Source organism: Strigops habroptila, chromosome 1 (assembly GCF_004027225.2).
Source record: "Strigops habroptila isolate Jane chromosome 1, bStrHab1.2.pri, whole genome shotgun sequence".
Taxonomy (NCBI): Eukaryota; Metazoa; Chordata; class Aves; order Psittaciformes; family Psittacidae; genus Strigops; species Strigops habroptila.
This window is the reverse complement of record NC_044277.2, coordinates 46,062,076-46,085,307: the sequence shown is the minus strand read 5'-3', so window position 1 is coordinate 46,085,307 and position 23,232 is coordinate 46,062,076. Positions and strand designations below refer to the sequence as shown.

General features: G+C 39.0%; 1 protein-coding gene across 3 annotated transcripts in view; it reads right to left on the bottom strand.

The window, feature by feature from the left end:
• The window catches only part of CDH2 (cadherin 2), a 118,701-nt gene that overhangs the window by 21,905 nt on the left and 73,564 nt on the right, over nt 1-23,232 (bottom strand). For all 3 annotated transcript variants that reach the window (XM_030496621.1, XM_030496630.1, XM_030496639.1), the window contains exons 3-13: nt 18,358-18,584; nt 16,383-16,529; nt 14,657-14,812; nt 12,749-12,893; nt 11,525-11,697; nt 6,892-7,029; nt 6,345-6,530; nt 4,193-4,449; nt 2,645-2,787; nt 1,166-1,399; nt 483-716 (exon numbers count right to left, since the gene is read on the bottom strand). In XM_030496621.1, the coding sequence (XP_030352481.1) occupies nt 483-716; nt 1,166-1,399; nt 2,645-2,787; nt 4,193-4,449; nt 6,345-6,530; nt 6,892-7,029; nt 11,525-11,697; nt 12,749-12,893; nt 14,657-14,812; nt 16,383-16,529; nt 18,358-18,584 (2,040 nt within the window). The remainder of the gene's footprint in view (nt 1-482; nt 717-1,165; nt 1,400-2,644; nt 2,788-4,192; nt 4,450-6,344; nt 6,531-6,891; nt 7,030-11,524; nt 11,698-12,748; nt 12,894-14,656; nt 14,813-16,382; nt 16,530-18,357; nt 18,585-23,232) is intronic.

Sequence of the window (23,232 nt, the reverse complement as noted above, 5' to 3'; positions counted from 1 at the left end):
TGAAGGGCTCTGATTTATTACTTTCCAAAATCATCAAACAGTCTACTTACATTAATCTAAAGCACAACAGTAGTAACAACAGAGCACTCCTTAAAGGCACTATTACCCACTGCGGGTGGCATCAAATCACACAGTACCAGCAGCACAAAAGAGACTAGATGTCTCAGGACTAATCACATCTTCAACCTGGTCACTCACTGACGTAACAGAACAAGCGCCCATGGGCACAGATGGAAAATCTCTTTCACAAACCCTCTGTGAGGCTTGACTGCCAGGCAAGTGCTAGTTATGATCTCACAGACTCCTAACCCTTTACCATCAGGAGGGTTTTCATACTTGTCTAAGACACTGAACGAAGCAGCAACAATCTTTGGACTTGAGTCTTTTAATCACTCCCCTGGTTTTATCAAGGCATATGGGACTATAGCATAATACTTGCAAAACAATATGAAGAGTTAGAATCATGAGATTTGTATACTCACTGAGCAAGATGATGATACAAAGCAGAATTGCAATGATGGCACCAGTGCCCAGCCCTGCACCAACAATCCGGTCAACATCAGTGCAGTCTCCATTTATGTCACATTGGCAAACTTTCACTTTCAGCACGGAAGTGCTAGAAGCATGTGGATTTCCAGAATCTGTAATTACTATGGGCACATCATAGATACCAGCCTCCAGGAATCTGATCCTTAAAGAGAGCTGGGCGTGATCGCCTGTGTGTGAAAATGAGGCACTTTTTAACAAGTCACATACTGCTCGTGGGTTTAAAACAGTATTGGCAAAAACGGCTCATCTTTTGAGATCTGCATTAACTTATTGTTCAACCCACTGCATGACACCCAGGATAACAGACTTCTTTATTACTGTGAACATTTTTTTCTTTCTTCAAGCTTCTTGTTATTTGGGGAACTTAGACTAAGGTGCTTTCCTATTTGTATTAACTGAAATCATGTACATTGCAAAATAACACCAAACTAAAATACAGAAAAACATATTCAAGGATATACAAGCATATTCAAGCATATCCAACCTGTTCAAGGCCAGGCTGGATGGGGCTTTAAAAGCAAGCTGTTCTGGTGTAAGGTGTCCCTTCCAACCCAAACCATTCTATGATATGCAATGGTTTCTTTAAAATTACTAAGACTTCAATAATGTTAATTACCACTAATTCGAACAATGGTCCAATTCCTCTTAATGCTAGCAGGTGTGTCAGGCAGCTCAAAGGCAAACGGGCCTGCATTTGGATCTATGTCAGGGTCTACAGCAGTGATGTTAATAGCGTTAGGCTGTACAGTTTCACAAGTTGTGGCTTCTTTTGGATTCACTTGAGGGGCATTATCATTGATGTCCAGCAGGTATATCTGAAGTGTGCCAGTTCCACTCATGGGGGGAATTCCTTAAAGAAAAGAAAATGGTATCGAGCCTGTTTCTAATTGCAAAGTTACTTAAGCAAAGCTATACCAACATCTTCCGGTTGCCGTGTACACTGCTTCACCTCAGTTTTGGGATTCTGTCTTTACCAAACCAATCTATAACACTGTTACTGCTCCTGCTAACACACAATTCTTATGTAGTCTGTTCTCAGAAAAAAAATGCCCTACTCAGCAAAATTCAGCAAATAACTGCAGATCCACAGATCAGGGCCTCAAACCCTTTACTGACCAGCCAGTCAGTTCATCTCCAGAGATGGCCCATATCAAATGCTTCAAAGAAAAATATGGGATAAAAACTGGGATAATTTATCCTCTGGAGAATTTATTCTGTAACTTTGAAGACTTACGACCACCATTTACCCCAAGTGCGCTATTTAAATTCTTTCTAATACTGACTTCCAGCACACTACTTCTAGACATTCTTGCTATGCACATTGAATATGCGATGCTTCTGTAAACCTTGCTAAAGTCACACATTTATGTGAACATGTGGCACTGAATTTCTTGGTATAATTAGCAATGGTTCTTATTCCATTCCCCACCACTCCCATAATCTTCAGTTCCATTTATTTTTTTTCTCCAGAACAGAACCAAAAAGATAGAAATAGCTGATCTAGCTTTGTTACACAAAACCAGTTTGCAAAATTCTACCATTTGTCTTCTCCCAAAGATAAATAGCCCCAGTGTTTCAGTATTCCTCTCTCTAATGCCGGAATGCCTAACTGCACCTGTCCATCTTTCTGCTGTCAGCTATGAACAGTACAGCACTCCAGCTGAAATCAAAGGACTCATTTTTGAGCAGAGATTGTTAATTGTCCTTAATGAACTGACAATGAAAAGACATTTTTCCCTCTGCACTGCTGTAGCCTGAATGTGGAAAACTACAACAGCCCTCCCCAACACGTTACTCCTCATAAAGGCAACTCATGCTGTGAATCTCCTGTGCAGGGTTTTTTTTTTTTTTTGGTTTTTTTTAGTTTTCAATAAACTCAACTACTGTAATTAAGCCAGTGCCCTTCTTCAAGCTCATAGAATTACTTTTCAGCGCACTTCCCGAGCAGCTGGGAAATACAAAAAGCCTGATACTAATACAGACTTCCAACTGGATGTATTCTAAACATATCTTATTTTCTGCCCTGGTAAAACTGAATGCCATTCAACCACACAGAAGAAAGCTTTTTAAAAAAACATACCATGTTGATACATACCATTATCAGAAGCAAGGAACGTTGCATTATACATATTGTTTTGCACATATATTGACTCTCTGTCCAGAACAGCTGTAGTAGTTATTTGTCCATTAACAGGGTCAATTTTCAGCCAGTTTGCAGGATCTGAAAGTTTTGAGTACCTGTGTATTTGACCACAAGTTGTGTTATTTATCTGTCAACAAAAATACTGGCAAAGACAACATTAGTATTTTAATTTGTATTCTGAACACTTTTTTTTTTTTATTTGAAGACAGTATTTCACTATTTTCCATTTATTAAGTCTTGTCACTAAAATTCTTGAAAATAACTATTAAAAACAGTCCTACATTCAGATTCTTGAACTAACCTACCATGTAAGTTATCATGTAACTGGAGGAAATCATATGATTACCATAAACTACGTAACATTCAGACTCAAAATATTCATTAAGGATCCGTCTTGCTTGTTCTATAGCTACGGAACTGTTCATACTAACTTTTATCTTATCAGACTTCTGAGAGCAGGAGAGAGGTAATGGATAAAGAGTGTTGGAGTAGCACTAACTCACATTATTCTAGTGCTTCCAATGTTAATTTTTAGAGGCCCTGTTTTACTGCATACTTCTCATCTTAATTTGAAAGAGCAGTGTTTTTCAAAACCATCCTTCCATCTGAGAAATTTGTTCTCTGACATTAATCAAGTGCAAGTTACCTTGGGTCATTAAAAATGCATATACCTAAGTCCTCATGCTATCATGTCTATGATGGTTGCGTGCAGAAACGAGTAAAATACCAGCAATAGCTAACCAAAATCAAAATAAAATAAAATTGTAACAATCTCAATTTTGGAAGGAAAGACAGAAAGTAAGTTCTGGAGTTTCTTCTACATGAGCTAAAAAAGCTGTTGGATAAGCTCAGAACCTGAGTCATGGCACAGGACTAGCCACTGTGCCTTAGCTTTGCAGACAATGACTATGTTTTAAACAAGGTGTGAGAATGCATGCTTTAAAATTTCCGTGGTTTATTTTCTTTTTTCTCATTTAGCATAGGTTTAGTCATTAGGCAAATTATGATCAAATTATGATCATAGCTATCAGCTCAAGAGTACACAGATAGACAAAAGCAGCACTTTGCATTCCTGGAGAATAAATGAGAAAACCCTTTAGATTTTATCAACAATATGATGTGGTTTTGCTGCCATGTCAAAGTTATTGGTTAATTTAAACTGCAAATGATCTTAGCTCACATGAGTATGTGTCTGCTCTGACTTAATTTGTCGGGATGCCACATATACACAGATGCATAAGTTTATTCTACCTTGATGAAGTGGGACTTTGCATTAGGATATAACACGGTTTAGAGATCTATGAATGTGGGTCGGGTCACCTTCTCTACAGCAAAAAATCCCTTTAGAGAGAGCTGCACAAAAGCCACAGGAAGTATTGGTATAGCTATGTGCTGTGGTAAATGCAGTCATTTTGTATGCAGTCTCTTTGCTCCCCATTCATTCTATAACACAGATATTACATTCCAATTGTTAAATAACTGTGAAGTGTTCATATAGACCTTAGAGAGGTTTGCTGCATGTAACGATCTGGGTCCTGAGCAGTGAAAGTTGTCAACATGCTACCAGCAAGCAGTCCTTCTTCTTGACGTACAAGCTTAGGGTTTGGAACAAAATATGGGCTCTCATTCACATCAATGACCGTAATGGACACAGTTGCTGTTGACTGAGGAGGATGTTGAATCCCCTTAGCCAAAGGCACTTGATTTTCCGCAGCTACAGTAAGTACAAACATCCTGTTGGTCTCGAAGTCAATAGGCTGTGAAAAGCAAAGAACAGGAAGCGTTAACATTTACTAAAAACAGCAATGGACGCACGGTAACATTTTTACTTTAAAGTACACTTTTAAGCATTACTTGTACTACTTTTGTCAAAAATGAGCACAGAGCCTGAAGAAAACACACTAAATATAACGCCTCAACATGAGACTGGGTTAGGAGTTTGCTTAGCAGCAGCTTTGAAGTCAGAACAGCTAGAAACCTCCTCATTCTTGAATGTAACTTACTGTGGTACTGCCATTACAAGTAACTGAGGTAACAAGCAGTTTCATCAGAAATTGATTTAAAAACTCCGAGCCTTGTGCCAGGCACTTACATGAGTGGATGTGCCTCCTGAGAAGCTCTCCTGGGGAAAGAAATCTGCCTCTGTCGGTTATGAGGATGAACAACCTTCGAACAAGATCATGACCATACCTAGCCCCATAGATCAGAGATTCCCATGCCCTTAATGTTTCACTAGAAAGACTCTTTGTAATCCCAGATAATTCTACTTCTCATAATGCTACAGCTCACATCTTCACAGTGCAGACAACCTTCAGTTTGGGGACTTTCTCACTGAGCCAGAAATCAAATTTAAAAGGAGGAGTAAAACCAGTTTGATGCTAGAGTTCCCCTGTTGTGCTGCATAGGGGTGAGGCATTCTCCAAGACCTGATTTGCCTTAGGACTATGCACCGTACTGCTTGCACCAACTATAGACTTGAAGGAACCCTGTACCTTTACAGGGGCAGTTGGCACATGAGAGTCTGAATTCAGTGACAAGAAATGATCTAATCTTCAGGTTGACAGATCAACTCATTGCACTGCCAATAAAAACTGTAGGCAGGCTTCCAACTCTTCCCATGTCGGGTGCCTGAAGTAGCGCTACAAAGCACAAACACTCATGTAATTCTTGCTGGAAGGCTTCAATACAACAATTGGTACCTCTGGGGAAGTGCAGTGTTAATACAAGAGAGTTCTTTAAAAACAAACAAACAGAACAACAACAAAAACCCCCAAAACAAAAAAATACTTTTGTGAATTACCACTACAGCTGTTTAAAAACTTGTATTTTTTTGTCACCTAGATACAGCCAAGATTAAAAAAGAAAAAAGGGGGGCAGAAAAGAGGAAAAAAAAAGTGAATGTTTTAATTTCCAAATGGGAACGTTGGCATCTTACAGCTGACTTCATAAGTGGATCAGCCAAAACCGGAACAGGCCAACTCAGAGATGAGACACTTATCAGAGGGCCATGAGGAAAGATGCCTAATTTCTGGCAAGTTTAATTATAGAACCACATTGTTATTATCACTTGAAATAAGTCACTCCTCAGCACAGAGCTGTGTTGGCTAGAGAATGAAGATAGACAGGTTATTCCATAAAAGGTATTTAAATGAGGATTTAAAAATAGCCAGTCTTTAAAAACCTCTTGTAGAAGTAGCCTCCCACCTATCACTTTTTCCTCTCTGATTGTGCCTTGACTGCCTGTATCTGTTCCTTAATGGGAACGTGTTGACATAAAACCCGCAGACAACAAGCATGATTACTAATGGGGGCCAGGAGGTAGGAAGCTGTTCTTTTACTCTAGCAACAGTACTAAGCAAATGCCTTTTCACAGACTAATTTCTCTCTTTCAGCAAATATAGCTTCAAAATCTGTCACTTTCAACAACCTAGCCTGATTTTCAAAATTGATCAGTTGGAGTACTACTAATAGTGTAAGCAAAGAAAAAATGCTCCAAGAGACAGATAGCTATCTTCCACAAGGCAGACACTGCCCATCCATTTTACTTTCCAGATTCATGCTGGCCTCAGGAGCTCAAATTTTCCCCCACCCCGCAGTGTTCTCCCACTTATTCCATCTCTGCCTAATTCCCTGAAGCACAGGCATCTCTCACCTTCACAACCGTCACCAGCCCATCGTTGCTGTTGGGATCAGTCAGGATGGTAAATCGACCTGTCGGGTCTCCTCCGGTCATCCGGTACATCGCATTCCACGCAGGCGTGTGAGGCTGATCTTTATCCGTTACCGTCAGATTTGCCACGATCACGTCCACCCTGTTTTCTGGTACTTCCCCATAGAACTGCAAAAAACACAAGAAAACATTTTACCTTGGCTGCAGAAGCACCAAGAGACACGCCATACTGAACGTTCATCAACATTAGGGAGCACATCTCTCTTCACTGGATGTCTGACAATTTATCTAATGAAGTTTACCTGAGGCCACCCAGAAAACGGATGGTTTGATTCCCTTGTCAGCTTTTGCCTTTTGGCCTAAACAGAATACTGTATCTAAGGGACATAATATTCTGCATGTATTTCAATTCTGCCTGCCAGTACATATTTAATAAGTAATAAATATTTACCGTCTGTGAATATAATGAGAAAAGTGGGGAATGGTTATAAATATGCACATCCTTCAGTTACTCCTACCCTCTACTTACAGTCATGGCGGTGAACTCTGGAGGATTGTCATTGACATCTGTCACAGTGATGACAGCAGTTGCTGTGTTTGAAAGACCATATGTTGGGTTTCCTTCCATGTCCGTAGCTTGAATTATTAATGTATATTGTTGCACTTTCTAAAACACAAAATGACATCAACATAAGATTTAGACAAAACTAACATTACCATAGGACAGCAGGTGTTCCCAAAATTGCACTGTGCTAAGCAGTGGAGCCTATCACACTGTTTATTCTAGTTAGCATCACCTGGAATGACAGGAATAAAGTTTGTGCCACAGGAATACAGCACCAGGTTGCATCTAGCTATATGGAACTACTGCTTGATTTTCTTCAAATGTCACTGAGACAAGGACAGACTGCCTGCTTTCTGCTCTCAAAAATCAAAACTACTTTATACAGTTAATGCTGTTATCACAGATTTAACATTGCTTTTCAAATGGGGAAAAAAAAACCCCAACACAGAGTGCAGTTTATACTAAAACAGGGTAAGTCCTCAAAAGCATTTAAGCGAACTGAGCCAAGGTAGGTTTGTTGGCCAAACGGCTACAACTGCCAAGGTTTTGTTTCAGCCAAGCCCAAGCACAAACCCACTGTTTGCAACTTCTTGTGATCGCTATGGAAACTGAAGATGTCAAGGCTAACAGAGACGAATAAGGGCACTGGGAGAAAGGGGAGGACGGAACAACTGCACAGGCTATTTCCATAAATGTTAAGCACCCCAGCCGAAGATGGTCACCACTGCAGACTCAGCCTCCTCCCCCTCCAACTGCTGCGTATGCCGTTATCCCGTCACAGCTGGAGCAGCGCCAGAGCTCCCTCAAGCACAAGAAATGCCCAATAGAGACTGTCTAAAACAAAGTTGACCAGGTTCTATTAAAAAAAAACCAAACCAAACACTAGAAAGAGGGTTGTTGCGTAGAGTTGCTGAGAAGTTGCTTTTTCCTTGATGGTGAAGCGCAAATATCGTGTGTGCTCTCCCATTTACCGGTTCAGCTTCCTAGCTCAAAGTGCTAGGTGTTACCTTTCAGTTCTTTCCAAAAGAAAACAGACAAACATAAGGAGCTGCTATTACTCTGAAATATCACTTTCATGAATGGTTTACTAACACTGGCAAAAGCTTGCTGGCAAAATAAAAATACTTAAAGAAAAGGATATTTTTTTTTCCACTTGGTGCCTCATTTTCTCCCACTACTTGAAGACTGCGGTATATGACAGATTACTTCTCATGGAAACAGTTTACAAAAAGGGACTGTGGATAGCAACACAAAAAATAACCAAGGATGATTCCACTGGTTGTATCTAACTTTCTTTCAGATTTTGGCCAGACACTACGACAGACATTAGAAATGTAATGCTTATGCACACTTCCAAGCAGCAAATATGAGCCATTGAATAAAAAAATATTTTTAAAATAAATCATATGAATCTTCATCTTCCACTGAAGATAATTTATGCTCATGTCCTCTTTCACAAAGAAACCCTTACAAAACACCCCAAATGTGTATTACTATATATGCATCCCACAGTTCTCTAATAAAAGCAAGACTTATATTATTTACAATGAAATGCAGTATACAGTTCAATAATGCAGAAATATGTATACAAATTCTGGCTTGGAAAATATACTTGCAAAGTGACCTTCAGAATGCTTCAATAAGCATCCTAAAGGTTTCCTTCATGACACTAACAGGAGAAGCAGTCACAAGGGAATCAAGGAAATACTTTTACCACTTTCATCCAGGAAAAATATACTTTACTTATTGTGAAGCAATAAAATCTAGAGCAGTATTGAAGCAAATCTTGCAGCCAGATGATTCCACATTATTGAAACAGCAGGTGCTTCTGATTCACCTGGGTCTTAACATATTGATCCCAAGAAGCAAATTTCACTAAGGAAAGTCCCATTATTATTACTGGGAGACTCAACTTCCATACAGTCTTCTTATTTAATTCCAACACAAGAAGTGCACGAGAAACCTACCCCTAAAAAGTGCCCCAAAAGACAGCATATATGTGGTTTTGTTTGTTCTTCCCCCTTCCCAGCACTCACATAAAGAAGATCAACTGCTGGGAATGAAATTTCAGACATCGACAAGCACAGAACTTTGCAAGCATGGGGAAACTGGGGGAGGTGGCTCTCTGCCTTTTACTGTGAGAAGCAGCCAGGAATAAGCTGTGGAGCACGTGTCAGCAGCCTGCACAGAGACTTTACAGCAACACATCCGAAAACGAACTGGCAGCTTCAAGAAAGAATGCAGACCTCATCAGGTCACATCTTTCCACTTCAACATAGGGCAAATAAAAGAGCACTTCACTGAATTAACCTCACGTGAGGCAGGAATGTCAGTGTGTAAATTTAAGTACCCTGCCTGACTTCTTCGGCACCTCCAGCAGTAAGGCAGATGTTTTAATGCTGAAGTGAATTCCACAGCAATAGCAGAAGCAATAACAACAGCTGGATCTCATGAAACAGCATCTTTTGGGACAGCAAGTGAAAGATTTCTTCTGCTTTTAGCTGAGTCCCCTTACCTAAGCAACTCTCCTCCTGTGCCATGTTAGCACAGTTAATGCATTGTGCATGATAATCTAAAATGCTAGCAGATGAGGAATGCTATCAGAAGAACCACTCTTTTTTTGAATGCCTACAACACTTATGCTCCCATAAATAATGTGTCACATAATTTAAGAATTTAAAATTGTGTCTAGTATTTTATGAACCTAAGTAGAGCTTTACAAAGTGGCGAGAGACTTCAAGAAAATGGCAGAATGGCAGAATTGGGTAGTCCAGCTGAGGTTCATGGACAACAAGGGACCTTGTGCAACAAGGCGCTCCCCAGCCCACTGCCAGAAGTGGGCTCAATTCAGATCTGGTTTCCTAGAATCCTGGTCATTTTAATTTAATTGAGTTACACTAAATGACTCAGGAAATGAAGGAAGCAAGGCAACAGCTTGGGAAGGAAACTATTTTATCTCATATTAGTCTATAATTTAATATTTGAATGATTTGACATTAATCATTAATATTCAACATGTGCAAGAAATGTTTATAAATACTCATTTGGATACCAGTAGAGCAATCCATCAGGAAAACTGATACCAAACAACAATGCTTCTCCAGCTGTTAATACGAGGGCCTAAACTACACAGACAGGCGGTTTCTTCCCAGTTAAATCACTTCAGTACAGCTAGTCATCAAGTAATAAAACTCAGAGTTACCGCTGTGTCCTTCTGAAAGTTCACCTGTCAAAAATGACCAAGGGATTTTAAAAACCAGGGCAAAGCTGCCCATTCTTCTTTTAATTTAGTATGGTACAATACTGTAAAGTTAAGGGTTTTCCTTTCCTCAAATCCATCCTCTTCAAAACCAACCTAAACAGAATGAATGTTAATAAGACTTTAAAAATTAATTGCAAAATCCGCCGGCTTAGCTTTTCAAATCTTCTGATTGCCCCTTTCAAACTGAAATTCATCAGAATATTAATAGCCAACCCAGAGCATCAGACGGTATTTTTGTGTTCTATTTCAAACAAGTATAAGCAAACAGCTAAAAGCTGAACAGCAAATCCAGTTTAAAGAAACCTTCAGATTTAATGAGCTAAAATGAGGTTAGGAAAACAGAAGTTGAAAAAAGATGAATTGAAAAAAGATTTGTTTGGATTTTATAGCTTGTTTATAAAACAACGCTTATCTCTTGTGAAGTTTTCAAGTGGTTCAAAAGCACAGTTAGTCCATGACAGATCTGCAGTTGGGAGGGAAATATTTTTATTCCCACCTCACAAATGCGTGAACCAGAGCAGAGGATCTGGCATCCTCCTTCTCTGATGGTGGGCACAGTGAAGAACTGTCTAGACAGAACAGGACTTGCCCAGCATGTAGCAAGGAATTACTGACAGTCAGATTTTTTTAATTTATTTTTTCTTTTTAAAGTTTTTGAATGTGTGTCCAGGCCTTGAGACAGATCTCCATCTATGCAGTTCCCAATACTGACTGGTTTACTTCTTAGAACTGTGCTTTTCAAATTTTAAGATCAGCAATATTTTTCCTGATTGATTTTAATAAGCAGAATTCAGATCAGAGAATTACTGCAAATTTAGCAACACAGCATGCAGAGGATTTCAATATTTACCACCTCTCTGTGAAGAACAAGGAAAAAGACAGTGGGAGGACAAGCTCTCCTGGAGCTTCCAAAACACATAAAACGTATAGCCAATTCCATTTTTGATCTAAACCTTGCCCACAGAGCTCAGCAAGAGGAAAGGGCTGGAACTGAGGAACACCTCCCATCTCAGCACCCAGGCCAAGCATCCAAGGTCCTTATCTGCATTGCTCTGCTTTAGTGTGTACCTGTTACTTAAAACCAAACAGGCTTATGAGACAAAATCCTGCCCACAACCCAATGGAACCAAGAGTGACTACGCGTACAGAATGCATGGATCCAATTTTTATCCCTATCCTAATTTCCTCTTCTCTTGGATTTTACACTCTTGGCCCAGGACAATGACCAGTACCAACAGGGGAAAGAAAGGGAGAAAATTCAGACTGGGGAGGGGGAGAATTATCTGTAAATTACTATCAAAAAAGTATAACCCAGTCTATGGGATTAAGACCTACCTCTCTGTCAAGCCCAGCTGCTACAGTGATAATGTCACCAGTCTCATTGTTGATTGTAAACATGTTTGGAGAGGGGCTGCTTGGGGCCTGTGACAAGATTCTGTATCTCAGCATCCCATTCTGTGCATTGGGATCATCAGCATCAATGGCAGTAACAGTCATCACGTAGGTTCCTAGCAGCAGGATAAATAATTGATGTTATATATGTTATATAAACAGTTTACTCAGATTACACAGATCACTTACAAGCAGTGGTCAAAGCATGTATTTCTTTTGGTAAACTCTGCACATTCCTTCTCCGACTTAAAACAATCTGGTTAAACCCAAGACTCACCAAGAGAGTAATTAAAATACATAAGAGGAGATATAAATACTTTGTGTTTATAGTAATATCATATTTGCTTATGATTGAAGAAGCTCCATAAACAATGAAATCCTACAATTCTGCCACAAATAACATTTCTGTAACAAGAGAGCTTCTCATGTTTAGATGAAAACATAATTAATTGGGCCAAACGAAATATACTTAATGTTCAGAATTGGTGCACATACTGATAGTGACTGAAAATCAATGTAAATACTCTTTCAAAGGTCTTAGAGACACATCTCAAATGCCAAGTCAACACTGCAAAGTGAGAAAATACATGTCTTGTGCTAACCTTTCTAAAAAATTCATTTTGCACTACTGATAAGTCAAGAAAGTGGTTTCAGCTGTAGTGCAAACTTCAGTCTAAGGTGATTGGGATTTTAATGAGATATGAACAACATTTAGGGTTTTCTCAAGAATTGAGAAGAAATCTGTTTGATTTCAAATCCCAATACTTTCAAAGCCTCTGAGATTCAAAACTAGAACTGGATCTGCTGATATTTCAGCAGTCTCTTATACCCTGACCTGTCAACTAACTGAATGCCAATGGCTATCATGAACACAACCGTAAGAACTGTGGCATTATAAATAGGACTTTTGAAAACAGGAACCTAAAAGTCATATTCCTTCTGTTTATGTACGTAATACTCTCTTCTTTTGGAAATTAATCCTAGCATGCTAAAAAGTGAACTAAAAATAAGGTGAAATAGTAAGATCGTATCTGAGGTTTTGTTCATCACGCTAAAGACATCTTTAGAAGTATCACAAGATCTGAAGGCACCCCCTTCATCACCTTCAAAATGATACTGCATACACCACCAACCCCCCTCACCCCCCCTTGAAAGCACACGTATTACCTGGCTTTGAGCCTTCAGGGACTGTCCCATTCCAAACCTGGTGCAAGAATTCAGGTCTATTGTCGTTCATATCAATGACATTAATAACAATGTCAATAGGATTTTCCACTTGGTTTCCATTTACATCCACTGCATGTGCTCTCAGCTGCAAAAATCATTAAAGTATGAGAATTTGCACAACATACAGGCACAAATAGACAAAATAATGGTGACAGGAAGTTTCAGGCCAGGCATTTTTAGCTCCAAGTATTTTGTTATCTGCCACTGCCCTCCCCATATTGACCTTTTAAGTTTTCAGATTGCTAACGAAACTGCTGTTCAGACTTCTAAACTATTCTAAGTTGCAGACTGACTTCTTTGATTTGCTGAAAATTATTTTGAATCCTGCAATTTTGATTAATACCAATGCCTACTGTCATATACAATTTTTAATAATGACTGTTAGAAAACAGACTCTAAAAATGTGCAGATTTATATTATGCAGCTAGCAACTTATTAACAATCCATAGGGAATGAACACTGGCATCACTTTTAAAACTTTGTTACAGATACTGTGTGTACTGAAAATATATGAATGCGTAGCAACTGCATATAGAATATATTTGTGTTACCTGGAGCACCAAGGTAGGGTTTGTGATAAATCACTGTCAATAAACACATGAAATTCCAGGCTAAAATTAAGCTAAGTTTATGGACTGAGTTTCAAAGATACTGAGACACTTAAATTTAATGCCCTGATTGTCAAAAAGAGCTGAGTAACTACCTTTGACAGTCAGGTTTACCTAAATCATATTAAATTGCACAGCCAAGAAAATTAAAAAAAAAAAAAAAGAAGGTGGGGGGGGGGGGGGGGGGGGGGGGGGAAGGAACACAATACTTTCTAAAAATGTAAACCTATGTATCCAGTCCAGAGCCTGGCGATTGCTAGGCAAAAAGGCAACTTGCTCCTATAGCAGTCTTGCTGAAGCCCATTATATATATATACACACACACACAAACCTAGTAGAAAGAAGCAAGAAGGCATTATTAACTCACCACTCTGGAAATTACTCATATAAATGTAAATTCCTAAGTCAGTAAATCTTGAATTGCTAATGCCAAATTCTCAGTAAAGTTCTTATGGATGCTGGAGCTGCTATTCTCTTGCAAGAGCCATTTACCCTGCCAGACCCTCCATGATGACTCCTGCTGCATCCTCCATTTGGGAGTAGCACTCCAAGGGCTTCCTGGAGTGCAAGGCAAGGACTATTTTAATGCACAATTTTAATGCTGGGAATGCTTTCTAGGAGCTGAACAACTTCTGTAACAATTTCAGTGTAGTCTCTCAAAAGCCAAGACAACTTTAGGTCTCCCTCTTCCTTCAAACTTCATTTTCCACTAATACTGGAATCTGTGGTCTACTTTGTCAATTTCTTTAGAGCAAAGAATATAATTTTCATAAGCTGACAGACTTAATTTACAATTCCATTAAAATGCTTAGATTTGCCCCTGAAAATGAAAATTCGTAAGTTATTCTTCCTATTTCTCAAATCACAGCTGCTGCAATTCTAATAGCAGTCACGTCTTAATTTAAGTTGCTGAATTAAAAGTAAACTTTTGAAAAATATACAATACAGTGGAGACTATGAATAATGGCCTGGATTTGAAACATAAGCTACAGTATCCGTATTTCAATCTTTTAAAATTACTTTATCTAAACACATGTAATCACTGTTTATGTATGTTAATGTATTTAAGCTGCTTAAACAAAGTAAGAGCTAGCTTTAGTAAGTACAACAAATACAAATCTGCTACAAACTCTTTAAATCACATCTCGCAGAAAACTAAATGCTGGCTGCTCAAGTCATGTTTGAAGCAGATGTTAATCTTCAATTTGATAATCTGATTTATGGTAAATTAAACTCTTACATGAAAAGAAGCAATCTGCTCCCGGTCTAAAGGTTTTGTCACAGACAGCTGTCCTGAGATGGGGTTGATGATGAAGATGCCTGTTGGAGGTTGGTCAGCTCCTGGACCAGTCACACTGTACCGTAGCGAGAGGCTTTTATCACGATCAGACCTAATCTATGTGTCAAAAAAGATAACATTTACATTAGCTACAAACAAGCAGTGGATGGGTCTGCTGCCGAGACAAGCAGCAGCTTTTTTTCCCATCTTTAAGCTAAACTTCTAAAAAGAATTATCCTAGGAATGGTACAAAATTAGTATAAAGCTTGAAGTTTTCAATTATACTCTTTGTCAGAAACATAGTCAATGAATTTTTGGGAACACAAAAATATCCTTGCTTATTTCTCACAGTAGGATGAATTGTATCAAACGAAAACAATTCAGTATACTTACCTTAACCAGATTTGTTTAGATCCTAGAGAAAAAATATACTATGATAAAACTATAAGAAAACTACATAAAACTGTAAGAAGTAAAAAGTCTGGTTTGGTTTTTCCCCTTCTCCTATACCTTCCCAGACCAAAGCTACAGACTCTCTTCTGCCACCGGCAATAGCCCTTTAGAAAGTCACTGTTTTTGTGTAAAGACTGAACTTTGGTCTCATCTTCCAAGGAAACATTAAAGGGCAGTGCATCTGCGAGGAGCAGGTGAATCACCAGCATGCACATCAACAGTACAGAGCAAAACCACATCCTATCAACTTGAGCTAATGCTCTACCAAGTTCCAACAAATTGACTGTGACCAGCCAGTAGCACGGCTGGAAGCCCTCTCCTGTGCTGGGCTCTGGGCAATGGCCACATCTGTGTTGCAGAGCCCTGTGGAACAGCTGGTGTCCTCACCCCATCGGATCCCATCTCCTTCTGTCTCCTGGTGTACCCCCCCTTCCGTTCACCCCCACATCCTTCCCCAGGTGGAGAACTCGAGTGCAGGAGACTGGAGAACTCCTCAACCAGCAGAGATCCTCCTTAACCACTTAAGGAAGTCATCACAGCAATTACCACCCAAACCAAGGTCACCTCCCACCAGTACAGGAGCACAGGGACAACTTGAAAAATCAAGCAAAGGCAGCCCAGCCTGCTATGCAGAGGTACCAACATAGAATCATAGAATAGAATCATAGAATAGTAAGGGCTGGAAAAGACCTTAAGATCATCTAGTTCCAACCCCCCTGCCATAGGCAGGGACACCTCACACTAAACCATGTGGCCCAAGGCTCTGTCCAACCTGGCCTTGAACATCGCCAGGGATGGAGCATCCACAACCTCCCTGGGCAACCCATTCCAGTGCTTCACCACCCTCACTGTAAAGAACTTCCTCCTTATATCTACCCGAAACTTCCTCTCTTTCAGTTTGAAGCCATTACCTCTTGTCCTACCACTACAGTCCCTAAGGAGTCGTCTCTCCCCAGCATCCTTATAGACCCCCTTCAGATACTGGAAGGCTGCTATGAGGTCTCCACGCAGCTTCTCTTCTCCAGGTTGAACAGCCCCAACTCTCTCAGCCTGTCTTCATACGGGAGGTGCTCCAGCCCTCTTATCATCCTCATGGCCCTCCTCTGGACTCGCTCCATAAACCAGCCCAAAAGACTGATACATGTTTGGGCAATGAACAAGACATCATTTATGCAAAATCTCCTCAAGAGTTCTCTGAGGGACATGGAAACCACATTTCTATTAACTTCCTTACCCTAACTAATTCCTGAGGAAAAGGTCCTCTGGAATTTTCTGGTAGGTTGATTGGAGGAATAACCCAGTCTCTTTTCTGCCTCTTCAGAGGGCTGCTGTGCTTGTATTGTTGCCATGGAAATATGATGTCTTCAATTTTCTTTTGGTCCTTTCCCAGGTACAAGATAAAATTAAGTACATGTTAGAAGGAGAATTACTAGTAAGTATCATAAAATAGCTGAGATACAATTACATAATTGACTGAAAGGCTGTCTTTCCTCTGTGTTCCTAGAACTGTTTTATTTGCATTCACAGTGCAGTATGAAAATAACCAGTATTATTTACAACTGCACTGCAAAATGTTAAGAACTCCTTTTTTCCTTATGCAAGTTGGAGGAGAAATGGAATTACAATCCATTTGTAGAATGGCTTTACTGTGTAAACTATTCTGCACTTTCTGAAAAGTAGTTAATATTTTGCAGAATTTAATAGTATGCCTTTATGTATTTCTCATTAGCTAGAACTTCAGTACAGGTAATGTGCTACTGTACATTAAATTTAGATCTGAGTGTGCTAAAATATAATTTGGAGTTCCAAGAGGAGTTTAATACATACTGGTAAGGAATGTCTCAAATATTTATGACCCTATTAAAACCCTTAGAATTAATGTTGTAATGATTTTAAACCTATGCCAGCCATGATGGATGCAGTAGATGACCCACTTTACACACTGGGCATTAATCTCTGCTGGGTGTCAACATTCCTTTCCTATTCCCTCCTATATCTGCAGTCATTTCATCCTTTGGATGCCAGCATACATATAGCCCTGCTAGCTTGCTTAAGGGTGAAGACAGGGTGGCAAAAACGTTTTCCAATCTTTCAAAAGAAAAACTTTTTTCTTTTTTAAATCTAATCAAATATGCCACAGAATAAAAACAGATGCCCAACTGAAGGCCAGATTCCACTACTCTACATTCTGCTGATGGTAAGGATGCCTGAACTGGATCTTTGGAAAGAACAGGGCATGCCCTGGCATAACTAAGCATCTGTTCTTTTAATAGACTTTCACAGACAAAAAGACAGTATTTCCTGTGTTAAAAACATGCCTTAGCAGATTTAAAACAATCAGCAAGTAAGCAAATAAAAAACCTGAGGATTACACAGAACATGTATCACGAAGCATGTCTTGTGTAACTACACTATTTTGACATTATTCTTAAATCTTTAACGTACACCTATTACACGTTAATCTATGAAGAAATTTTATTCTTTATTTGTAAGCCAAGAACTTTGTAAGAGAAGGTAAGAAACAGCAGGCAGCAAGTAGTATAACAGCAAAAGGTAGTAGATCTAATACTGTTTTCCTGAAGTAAATGCATTGTTATCTGTACATGGCTAGGTCTGATTTTTGTTGCAGTACATGCGTTATCCTGTAACAGCTTCCAGCAGAGGGAGTTCATCTTCCTTACCAAGTAGTGCTGGAATCATGAATAATTTACAATCTCTAACTTGATTATGAAGGGACAAGACAAAGCAAATATTCCCTGCCAGAAATGCTTTCCTACCATTGCCATGAATCTACAGCTCCCATCTAATGAATGTGACTGATTCTCGCAGATTTATTTATTTTGTGATTATATTCAACCACATGTATAAATACTGTACTACTTTCAAGCAAATCAGAATAAAGAACTGACTGTGTCCGACTTAAATTTGGGTATATATCTAAAACAAAATACAAATAAAAACAACAAAAAGAACACAAACGAAAAAGCTCAAACATAAATTAATTCAATATAGTTAAACAGGCATGTCTTTCCATACCCTAGTAAAGCTACAAAATAACAGGCTATAGAAGAGTTATTTCTAAAGCTCCAGCTTTAGGTGTCCCTTAATAAACCGCCTCATGGAGAGGTGCATGACAGACAGAATTGGATCCCTATTTTCAGGCCTGTTTGTGGAGATACATTTATAGAGGCTGTGTTTAGTTGTTTTACCTTTTCAGAAGCTCCTGCGAAGGTCGGTTCAGGGGTTAGCTTCACTCTCATTTGCCATTCCTCCTGTGTTTCCTTGTCTTGAGCAGACACAACGAACTCTGTGGGCTCTGCTGAAAGTTGAAAGCTTCGCTCTGCGTAGACCACACCATCTTCACCTACTCTGAAATCTTCTGGCTCACTGCTTCCAAAGTGTATTTTTTTGTTTCCATCACAGCTTCGAAACCTCACTATAAGCCAGACGTAAAATGAACAAAAAAATGAAAAAGCAGCCCACTTGAACTCAGTGTGACATAAAATGCATTAAGAACAAAGATTCAAAAGCAGAGAGGCTTAACTTGTTGCTACTATTATTACATGCAATTATGAGTTAAGACTTGTACTTCAGGGGTCAGTCCACACAACAGTGACATCTGTGGAGTGCTAGGCAGAGATTTTAACTCTAGTTAGACTGCCTCCTTCACAAAGACACACACACACAGAGAAAGGAAACCATTTCCCTCCACATCCTTTGCTACATTTCAGCCAGTTTCCAGTGGAATGGCCGCAAGGATTTACCCCTTAAGCCTCACAAAGATCCAGTCAAGTCAATTCATTAAAAACAAACAATAAATTTAATTACAATGTAACCATTAATCACAAACACAACCGTGCTTCCAGCAGGTTCTCTGCCAATCTGGGTAAGGCAGAAACCCAAAAGTGTGTTAAGAGATTAACTTCTATGCCCAGCTCAGCCAGCTGTATCATTTCAGGTATGTCACTTACAAGCTCTGGGCCAGAGTTTCCTCATCCCTCATTTACAAGATGGAGGCAGCAGTAATTACCTCACGGAGAAAAATCTAAGTTAAAGACTTCATTTTATTATCTCTTTTTTTTTTTTTTTTTAATAAAGCTATTTCATGTACCACACATGTCCCTTCACCTACTTATGAGTTACCCATTGTTTAATTTCTCCACTCCTTCCTTTTGTCCTGTCTGAAAGATGCATATTGGAACAAGAAGTCTGTAAAACTGATTGTACAGATCATGAAGTGAAGCTAACAAAACAGAACTGACAACAGGTTGCAGCTTTCTTTACCCAATTGCTTTCACTACTACTTATCTTCTGGGTTACTGCAAATAATAGCAGGTAAAAAATGCAAGTGTGCTTTTATAACCAATGATGGTTCTTTAATGTTTCCAAAGCATTATGAACTATTTTGATTGTATGGGCAACAAAAGTGCAAAATAGCATTATGAAGGTTGTGCTGAAATTCACATAGTGAAGATGAAGATGAAATGAGGCTTTATGCCTCATTTCAGTTATTGGACTTTTTGTATTGTGCTAAACCATGCACAAACTATTTAGCTTCAAAACCTAAAGGTCCTTCTCAAGAAAAATCGCTATTAAATGTCATGCATGATATGCTTTCTTCTGTAATGCACTGTTTCCAGGAAGGTACTGAGAAGAAGAATCGTACCTTTTTGTATTTGAACTTCAAGGACCCAATTGATGTTCTGGCGACATATAAAATTTTTTTCCTTACTGCACCCTTTCAGTTATCCAGAATCCCCCGTTTTCCCTCTTCTGACAGAAATGACTGTACTTTAAAAGCGTCCATCATGTACAAAAATGAGACAAGTACAGCATTTCTCCAAATAAACGACAGAACATCAACCTTCTTAATAATGATCTTGCTGGGCTGGGCAGGGATTTTTCCAGATGGCTCGCAGAGTTTGAAGGTCTCCCTCCACGAAATGACAGCCCCACGTTGGGGAGAAGAGCAATCCATGCCCACAAAACACTGAACCCAGGAGAATAAATCTGCCTGGGTAAAAGGCTTAAACCTCACCACCAAGGCTCTTCCTATGGTCCCTCCTTGTAGATGTTGCCTCAGGTCTTCCTCATTAGCAGTGAAAAGTGCTTCACTGAAATGCTAATGAATACTCAACCCTCCGCATAAGTTTTCATACATATTACTCTCTAGGCAATACCTATGGCTCCTCAAATTCATCCTACCTGCTCCATAAAGTACAATTCACTTCCTTTCCTATGGATCTACAGACTACCAATCTGCAAGACTGGAAGAAGGTGAACAGAACCTCTGGTTTGCTGTTCGTGTGGGAGGAGAAAATCGAGAGGCAGAAGGTCAAGCTCCCAGATGTTGACTGTCCCATTGATCTGCCACTCTTTTCAACACTAAGCCTTGCAGCTTGAGTCAGCTTACCATGACTGTACGCTGAAACACAGCATCCAGCTGAGAAAATGCACGATTCTAAGCCAAGGATATAAAACTACTAGTACCCGGAAATCATCACCACAGTCCTAATTCTCTAATTCTGATTAGCCAAACTTCCAAGCAGAATATTTTGTATCGTTTAGCACAAAAATAAAGAGGTGTCCAAGAAGAGGTTACTCAAAAGTCACTACATCTAATAATTTAAGAACTTAATGACTGGACTACCAAACAGTGCTGCTTGTACTCGGGTTCAGAGGCACAGACCACCCATATCCCAGGCATGGAGAAAGCTGAGACTTTTCCAAGCGTCATCCCTGTTCACAAACAAAACTCCCAGTTAGGAACAGTTCCCATTAAGAGACGAAGGAAAAAAACCAGCCAGTAATAATAACCCATAGCTCTGTGCCTCTGCTGACCTCTCATCTCGGCTACAGCTGCTCTCAAAAGCTCTTCTTCAAAAGACTGTCTTGACCAAAGGGATGAAGAGTGAGCCAGATTCACCTTTGGCTCTTCTCAGACTTACTTCTGAAAAGCAGGGAGTGGGAAAGAGGATGAATATTAATCTACACCTTGATCATTACTGTTTTTCAAAGAGATGAAATTTAAAATTAATATTACAGTCATTATGGTCCAAAAGACTAAAATATCACAACAGTATTTTACAAAAAAGTATTTCTGAGCTATTGCACAGTAACATAATATATTCATTTTTGGTATATTCAAATTCATAGAGAAGATCATTCCTTCCCTGTCTTCTTACATATAGAATCCAGTAGGAAAAAAAAAAAACCAACCACAAAAACAAGAAAAACCACCCTGCTAGCCACTTCATTGATATTCTTCCTCCAGGCATCTGTATATTATGAAATTCAATGAAAATCCCCTTCCTTTGACAGCATCGTGGTAAAATTGTAGAAAATTGTCAATACTGTGTGAGAATTATTCTCCCTTTGCAAGGAGCGCACATTAACAAATTATACTCAAGTATAACCATCTATAATTAAATTCCCTTGTCAGAGAACAGGTTGTGCAGTAGCTACTCTCTCCCCCTCAACTGCATGGTTATCGGTCTTGTACATTGGATTTAGATCACTTTGCTTCATTTTCCAGTGTTCAACTGGTATGAACAAAGAGTGATTTCTGACTGTAGGGTTTTAGGCAAAGATTTTTGCAAAAATGCTACAGGACTTCACCTCTCTGAGAATAATGACTGTTGATGCCAACCATGCTCTAACAATCACATGAAAGGGAGGCCTGCTTTCCAAAAGTCACTTTATGTTGACAGATCAATCATACTGATTCTTTTCATTTAAAAAAAGGTTAACTAGATATACTATGCAGCATCTTAGTCACTTTATAGTGGTAGAAAGAGTAATCAAGTATCTTATTTTACCGCTTTTTAAGAACACTCTCCACATAAATGATCAGATGTATCTCGCAATCTGTAAAAACAACTCACAGACTTTTAAATATTTGTCTTTTGAGCATCTGAATAGTATCTGATTTTTAAAAGTATATTACTTGAAAGCACTAGGAAGTATTCAATCATAATCTGAAATATAACTATTTTGGTTTTAAAGAGAATCTTTAGTTGTATCAAAGCAGTAATATGCAGCATGGGAATAAACGCAATTAGTTCGCGTGATCAAAATAAGGCTGTGCACAAGGATTTACAAAACCAAGGTCTTTAAACAGAAGAAAAATCATATTTAGTATTAGTATATGATTATTATTAAACATTAGGCACTAAGAAAAAAGATTAGTATCCTAATTTGTGAGTCTTTTCATGCCCTAAAAAGAAGACAAGTATAATCTATTAAAAAAAGAATAAAATAGGACCTCTGCGACTACAACATTCTAAAATGAAAATGTACAGCTCTCTGGTATTAAAGCAAGCTTTCAAGTTAACACTCTTGCATGGAAGTAATTACAGTGCATGCCTATGTGTGTAGTGTACAAAACATTAAGAACTAAACATGCAAATTCATTTAAAGTGCACTGAATGAGTGTAGAGAGCTACACCACTCACGCTCAGGTCCAATGAGATGAATGATTCATGGTATCTATAAAATACATGCCTAACCATGTACCTTCTTAGTAATCTTCAGTTACCTAGAACCATTTCTCAGACAATAAAAGCCCTTTTTCAGCTACTCATGTTGGTTTGTACCCTTTGACAACCTGCTTCTACTCTTTTAGTCTTAGGCAAACAACGTTGGAATTACTCGACCCAAGGACTGAGCGCAGAATCATACAATCATGGAATGGTTTGGGTTGGAAGGGACCTTCATCATCATCTAGTTCCAACCCCCCTGCCATGGGCAGGGACACCTTCCACTAGACCAGGTTGCTCAAAGCCCCATCCAACCTGGCCTTGAATACTTCCAAGGATGGGGCATCCAGAATGATATAATGGGCTATATTATTAATATAATTTTTTCATGAACATATTCATGTACAATATAGAATATTAATACAGGATTTTCATTACTTGCTTTGATCCTGAGATAGTTGCACTGAGTTTGCCATCTGGATATCTGCACTTTGAAAATATCCAACTCATTTCTAGATAACATCCACATGCATACAAAAAGTATATTTCCTTCTGTATATTTGCTGGAATGTTATTACACCTCTTGAATGCTATTCTCAATGCCTA